Source organism: Simochromis diagramma, unplaced genomic scaffold, assembly GCF_900408965.1.
Source record: "Simochromis diagramma unplaced genomic scaffold, fSimDia1.1 OVJJ01000304.1, whole genome shotgun sequence".
NCBI lineage: Eukaryota > Metazoa > Chordata > Actinopteri > Cichliformes > Cichlidae > Simochromis > Simochromis diagramma.
Window position 1 is genome coordinate 6,051,401 of NW_024387030.1, and position 7,674 is coordinate 6,059,074.

General features: G+C 39.2%; 1 protein-coding gene across 1 annotated transcript; it reads right to left on the reverse strand.

The window, feature by feature from the left end:
* Nucleotides 1–4,122: 4,122 nt before the first annotated feature.
* cldn11a (claudin 11a) lies at nucleotides 4,123–7,203 on the reverse strand. The gene is made up of 3 exons (XM_040042550.1): nucleotides 6,770–7,203; nucleotides 6,345–6,509; nucleotides 4,123–5,515 (listed from the first exon to the last, which is right to left on the reverse strand). Exons 1-3 carry the CDS (start codon nucleotides 6,993–6,995, stop codon nucleotides 5,253–5,255), a joined length of 654 nt encoding a protein of 217 aa, XP_039898484.1. The 5' UTR covers nucleotides 6,996–7,203; the 3' UTR covers nucleotides 4,123–5,252.
* Nucleotides 7,204–7,674: the final 471 nt, after the last annotated feature.

The window sequence follows — 7,674 nt, forward strand, 5'->3', positions numbered from 1 at the left end:
CCTTCCTCAAGCACTTACAATATGCCTACTTCCTCTTTGTCCATCTTCTCAACCACAACCTCTGCAAGCCAAAGTCCACAATGTTTGTTTACTTTTCACGTACAGAAGGCTGTAGTTTCTTCAGAGTGAAGACCTGAGAAAAAAACAGAGCTAAATTTTTTTCTTCTCTTCTAATAAGCTACTTTATCACAAGCAGACAGATTTTTCTTTTATTAAAGTGACTTTGGTCATTGGTATAAAGGATAATTTCTGAATTTTTGCTAGTATTTCGTTAATATTTAAAGTATTAGTGTAGACTCCGATGCATCTGTTCTGCAACGACACGATGCGGTGAAAAGTACAACACTATAGGAGGAGTGAACTAAAAGAAAGGTATTTTTCTACAGCTGTTTCCCATTCACGGATCCTCCTCGGGAAGGTGTACACAGCAGAGTTGGGTGGAGTTATCAGTCTTCACTGTCTGTGGTTTTGTTTAATCACAAGGAGGCCTGGGAGAAACTGCTAAAATATATTTTTAACAGCCATAGTCTCTCTAGAATGAAAAGGCTCATTTATAAACGTTAATCTTTTCCTTTGAAGGTTTTTCAAATGGTTGTTCAAGACGTCAATACGACTATAGGTGGTTTAGGAGTAAGAATACTAATAACTAATAAGAGAAAACACGCAGAAACTATTTTAATACGATTCTATAAATGGTAAACTACACACAAAATCAAAGATTGCCTCTGTTGCTTTTAAAGTCAGTTACTGTTTGTTTATTTAGTCTTGGAGAAGGCGTGCCATGTTCTTCCTGTGCTCTGTGTTCACTGTGGCCAAGCGTCCAGTCAGTGTGTGTTGGACTTGTTGAGATTGGCTTCTCTTGCAACAGCAGATTTTATTCCTTTTCACTTCTGTATATTTTGGCACAAAGCTGTATAATGTAATTGTTTTTATTTTTTGTTTTTTAAAGGTTTCTTCCATATGTGTGGTTAATTTGCTCCTGGGTGCACTGTTTTTGCTGAGTTGTTGATATTGCTTCCATGCAACAATGAAAGTTAGTTATTGCAATTACAAAACAGTGGCTTGCTCGTTTATTCGCACATTTATTCACACATTAGGTGAATGCACATGCATACACAGATGTTTTCCGTGTCTTTTCCCTCTAAAACTAAAAATTTAAAATAAATATATTTTTATTTTTTATTACATACAAATTCTTATGTCTGTGCAAAAGTATGCAGTTAAAGATTTTGGCTGCAATGCAGAAAGCAAGCTATTTTATGTTATATTCTATTTTTAACTGTTGTCAGAAGTGAGATGCAAATTTACTTCTATTGACCATTTTAAAAAGGCATACGGATTGATTTCTCAAAATATAAAACTGTTGTTTTAGCATTTTGTCATCAGTATAAGATGTCTCACTGTTGCCGTGTCTACAGTGGAGGACAGCTGGACCCCTACAATGGGGGACCCAGACCATACTGTGTATATTTCATGTTTCCACAGTATGATCGGCTTTATTTGTTTTGAAATACTAGTATTTGGTATGTAAAAATAGACTTGTCCTGTTTTTTTAGTGCCCTCACAGCTATATGATAAAAAAAATTCTCATAATTAGCAGAACAGAAAACATAAAACATGCTAATTGCACACTAGTCTGTGTATTCAAAGCACTGGAAGGAAACCCTTGCACGTGTTTCCTGCACTGACTGAAATGGCAGCTCAGGTGCATTTATAAATTTATGACCCCCTTGAACTCCTCTTTTGATCTGTTTTAATTTTAGTTAGCTCTCAGAATCAGAATCAGAAAGGGTTTTATTGCCAAATGTTGAGCAGGTTTACAACATTAGGAAATTGCTGCGGTGCTTCAGTGCAAACATACTGTCATAAATTACGCTAAAATAGACATGAAAATAAAAATAAGAATAAGAATTAAAAGTGCTAAGTAGATAGATATATACTGCTGGGCTTTCTTAATGACGGAGGTGATGGTGGGCTCCCACTTCAGGTCCTGGGTGATGGTGGTACCCAGGAAGCGGAATGAGTCCACAGAGGTGATTGGGGGTGTCAGTCAGGATGATGGGGGGGAGTGGGGCTGTGTGCTTCCTGAAGTCCACAATAATCTCTACTGTCTTCTGGGCATTCAGCACCAGGTTGTTGTGGCTGCACCAGGACACCAGACGTTCAACCTCCCTCCTGTAGGCAGACTCATCCCCGTCCGAGATGAGTCCAATAACGGTGGTGTCATCTGCAAACTTGATTAGCTTGACAGACTGGTGGGTGGAGGTGCAGCAGTTGGTGTACAGGGAGAAGAGCAGAGGAGAAAGAACACAGCCCTGAGGGGAGCCGGTGCTGATGGTCCGGGAGTCCGAGACATTCTTTCCCAGCCTCACATGCTGCTTCCTGTCCGTCAGGACGTCAGTGATCCACCGGCGTCTCAGTTATCATAGAATACATCTCAGAATAAATTGTAGGCACTTGCACCTGCAGGCACAGCTTTCATGTCTGTGTCAAAACAGCCTCTGACCCCTGTATAACATCTGTTCCTTATATCCAGGTCACTCCTGTGCTATTTTACTATTTCACTGTTTTGAGATTCTCCCATGAACCCTCAAAAACCATGTACCTGTCTCTGCAGGAACCTGGGCAAACACAGACAGTCGTCATGACAATGTCAAGGTTCCCCTTAAACGTTATCACCATTGTCCAATAAAACATAATTTCAACTTTTAGGTTAAAAGAATGACATTTTAACCTAAAAGTTGAAATCTGGTACTTGAACAGCATATAAGGGTTAAATGTACTTAAAATCTGGTATTATTTATAGTCTTTTACAGTATGAAAATACAGTGAGGGACATTCTGCATCAGTGATGAAGAAACTGTGAGAAATCCATTACATAACAGGCAGAAATAACAATGAAACACCCACATCAGCAGTGTAGATTCAGTAAACTGCAACACCACTGCGTTGTGGTTAAGGGAAATCAAACATTACTATGATTTTCTTCACAGCTGAAGAAAAATTAATGGATGTTTACATAGTGGATTTGAACTGGATTCGGGACTGAAATGGAAATAGACAAGCTAGGCTGAATGATGGCGCAAACACAAGAAGAGAAAATTAAATACTTAGTCAGAAAATAAAGACTGGTGTATGAGAATGTCCCAGGAGCTTACGGCCACACCACCCTGAACACGCCCGATCTCGTCTGATCTCGAGAATGTCCCAGGAGAGATTAAAAAAATCCCACAATTAGTTTATTCTTTGCTATAAACTGCCAACTGTGACTCCCATGATGTACCTACGTTGTAAGCATCATTAGGAACTGGTAAGTACTTTTAGCTACTGAAAATGATACAACATGGTAAATGGGAGCCATATTACCTTCAAACTTCTTAGTCAGTTCTGTCCCTGATGGACAGCAGCTAACTGGTAGCAATATTTATGTATAGGATATCATAACACTACAAGTCTTTTTCAGCAATACAGGACAGCTTGTATGCTTGCTATCCTCCCACTGGCCTCCTGTTGACTGGATGGCTTTATGCCTGGAACAGCATCACATTTCAGGGAATACACACACCGACATGATCACACACCTGCACTCACAGGCGTGCCAGGAAATTCACATGCAGAGCGACAATGATATGCAGAAATACAGTAACACAGTGGAAATCTGTACGCACACTATAGATGGTTGCGTGTGTGGTAGGAGATAAGCTCAGGACAAAGAGATAGCACATTTTGTTTTCAAAGTGTCATGTCATATCTGTGGTATGACTAAGTGACCTCGATATGGGCACAGAAGTGCACACGAAGGAAACAATTATCTTTCTTAGTTGCATATTATTTGTGTAGTTGAAACAGGCTTTCATTTACTGATTTAACTCAAGGTCACTGAGTCACATTTTATCGCAGCGCGTAATGTTTTCTCATTGTCTTCAGTTCAGATTTGTAAAAGATACAGACTCATGCACAAACACGCCAATTATAGTTTGTCTTTGTAACTAATGTGCAACAAAAATCAACACAGCTTGTTACATTGCAGCATATCTCACACGTCCACACCACATGCTTTCTCCAGTTTCTTTCCACCCATAAATAGAAAAAAAGAAGATAAAAAATACCCTTCCAGCATTATTCATTTCACTACTTTGCCTTTATTGCTGAAAATAAAACAACACATAAGTAAAAACAATAAATAGTCATTGCCGACGCTGCTTATGTACAGAGTTGCTTGAAAGTATCAGGCTCCATCTGTGTTATATTCTTTCACGAGAAGTTAATCAACACAATGCTGCTTTTTTGCACACACAAGTTAAACATACTTTTAGCTGTAGACATTTTTCAAGAGCTAATATATGAGAAAATTTAACTGATATTTTGTGGGAAAATTTACAACACCTGAAGTTACATTTTGCCAGAAAGTCATTATTCAAACATTAAACTAGAGCAAAAGAAGGGACTAAGAAATACTGCTATCAGATGACATAGTTCAAAGTTGTATTCTACAGTAAGGTTTTTCAGTGCAAAAAGTGAGACTTTAATGAAGTCTGTAACACTGGTAAAGCTCTCCTGTAAAATTTATGACCTCATAGTTCTACCATCATTCAGTGGGGACTGGAACAGAAAGCAGTGGTACATCATTTTAATCAAGTCTATCACTCAAGAGGCTAGAGAGTTGTATAACACTGTCAAAGAAAATCAATGTGCATAAACAATGAACATGCTTTTAATTCCAAGAACAATACTGTCATACCCTGCGAAAATCAAAGCAATAGGTCATGATATTATTCAGTTTAAAAAACACATTCATTAACAAAGGCACTCAAAGGATTTCATCTTTAGGTACACAATAGAAAAAAAATAGAATACAGAATAGAATACAATGTCTGAATGACACAAGGCCTCATCTGACTATGACCTCAGGTGACTGCGCATCCGTTGCTCAGAGATTCTACAATTATGCAACATTTGGGAACGTTTGCACCGCACCCAAGATGAGGAGGCTGGAAGACACAAAAACAGTCCACTGGTGGGAAAACGACTCTACCAAAACAGTCTTTTATGTTTGGATTTTTGTGTATGCATATGCGTGCATTCAAAAATGTGAAATTTCCATTTCATGAATGGGTGTGAGAATGTGTTGCCTTCTCTTCTGGGACATGTAAAGATTACTGCAATAAACGGGGGATATATTAACACTCGTGGATAGGTCTCTATGTACAAACCACTGCTATCAACAATCCACATGGGCTTAATCTCCAATCTTAGACGTGGGCGCTTTTGGCATGATTGGTGGAGGGCGCAGCTGGTGGGTTGCTGCCTCCCTGTTTGGAGTAATAAAAATGGTTGTTCTCCTGGTAGGAGCGAGACGAGGAGGAATCGGATGAGCAGGTGACGATGGATCCACCGAGCAGGCTGAAAATAGTGCCCACCCACCCAGAATAGAGGGAGAAGCCAAATGACATGAGGCCATACTCACGATGGGCCCCAATGGGAAACCAAATAGTGGACACCAAACCGCAGATTGCTGAGGAGAAAGAGACAGACAAAATTTTCAGTTAGAAACAGGAAATTAATGTAAAAAAACATATGATTAGATTTTATGAGAACCGAATCTTGAATTTAAACTCATCCTAAAAGGCCTGTGTAAAACAAACAATGTCTAAATTTAAAAAATTACATTTAAATAGTGCACTTAAATCCATCCTATATCCAGTATCATTACATACAAGAACAAATTCTAAGTGAACACGGGTGATACGGCTACTTATGTAAAGAAGTAAGCACAGATATAAAGATAAAATGTGGATTATAGTTTTACAGACAACAGAATACGGATATTGTATAGTTACAATAAGGAAACATGCCCACTGAATTTTAATTATGCTATCCAATAAGTATTTAAAAACATGCATACCCATATATGTTCCTGATAGCTAAAGAAAACTTTTTACTAGCTTCATTAAATCTGAGATTCATGGTGAAAGAAAATCTGTCATGAGAAAAATGGGCAGTATGAAATGATTTGGTCACTAGGGTTGAAATTTCATTTCAGGGACACAGGCGCTGGAAATGCTAAAGCACCAGTGAAATATTTATAAGCACAGAGTTCATGTTGTTCAGGACAAAGACAGGGTGTGGACGAGTAGGTGGAGGAGAGGAATGTGATGGAACCTTGGGGGTGGGTTCAATGGAACAGGAACATATAGGAGTGCATGTGTACCCCAGGGAGGAAAACAGTCAAATTCAACATCCTGTGCTCGCCACAGCTTGTAAGCATCTGGTGCACGTATAAAAGTGGTCAGAATCAGGAAGGTTCAAAGAGATGTTGACGTGTATATTAACTAATCTCTTACCAACTATGAGTATAAGCACTCCTCCCAGGATGGCACGCTTGTTCTTGGAGCTCTGGGGTTCACTCCCAAGGTTGATGCAGGGCATGGACATGAGGAGCATAACCACTGCTGGGAAACCGAGGATTGAACCTGTGATCATCAGGGCACGAGTAGTCTGGATGTAGGCTATAGACGCAGAAAAGGAAAGTTATGCGAGGAATGTACACGGCATAAAAAATAATGCAGTTTTTTTGACAATCAACTCCTGAATCAATAGATGAAAAAAAAATGAAATTATAAAGAACTTGTAGTTAGATAACGGGAAAAAAATAATTAGTGTCAAAAATATGGTGTAACAAACCGCATGAGCTCAAGTGAAGAGAATAACTCAGCGTGTATAAACAAACACTGTGCTGTTCAGACAACGTAGACGGAGCAGTGTATACCTGGCAGATCCAGGATCTGTGTAAGGGAGACGCAGTGGTAGAGCCCTGTAGAGATGACACAATGCGCCCATGGTCCCCTGGCCTCCAGCTCATCCATCTTCTTACAGGTGTTTAAACCGTATTTACAAATATTCACCCAGTCAGTGGTGGATGTGGCGATCACTATACCTAGCCACCCGAGGAAGCTGAGGAGAAACCCGCCCAGTTGGAGACAAGAGTTTGCCATGATGAAAACTGCGAGTAAAGACCACTTGTCCCGAGTTCAGAAACCGTAAGAATCCCTAAAACTAAAGCTGAGTAAAATGACAAAACAGAAATGTAAGTGATAAAGCGTTAAATCAGTTCCACCACACAAGATAATCCGGCGCTAAATGTCCACGTCCAATTGAATAATTCCATCAAATGAGATCTGTTGCCTACTTCAAAAGAATGGTTTAATATGACGATACCTTTTATAAGGGGAAGTTCAGTAAAGAAAAAAAAAACTAGCCTAAAACTTTCAGCCAATCAGAAAATCACGTTTGCTATTTCCAAAAAACAAGATGTGCACTCCCCTTTACTTTACCGGATCAAGTGATGCAGACTGTGTAGGTGGCTGAGATTGAAGCACAGAATGTTTAACAAGAGGCCTGCTGCCATCTACTGGTCATTCTGCATTGTCTTCAAACGGACTGGCAGAAAGGTGCATCGTCTCCAACAAAACAATCCCTCAATAAAAAGTTGGAAAATAATAAAAGAAGACCCGAGTTAAGGTACACATTCCTCACTCAGACTATATCGCTACGTTTATTTTCCGCACTTCTATTATTGTGTGATACGTTGCGGGATAATAAAGTTAGTTGAAATCCACAGTTTTTATGTACTTTTATATTTTTATATATAATTTTCTGTCTGTGACCGCCTGT

Bases quoted from the DNA above. Each gene is read 5' to 3' on its own strand.
- cldn11a (XM_040042550.1), bottom strand. From the start codon at position 6,995: ATGGCAAACTCTTGTCTCCAACTGGGCGGGTTTCTCCTCAGCTTCCTC. The intron at 6,510-6,769 runs GTATACACTGCT...CTGCGTCTATAG, and splicing joins ACAGATCCTGGATCTGCCAG to CCTACATCCAGACTACTCGT. The intron at 5,516-6,344 runs GTAAGAGATTAG...CTTTCTCCTCAG, and splicing joins AGTGCTTATACTCATAGTTG to CAATCTGCGGTTTGGTGTCC.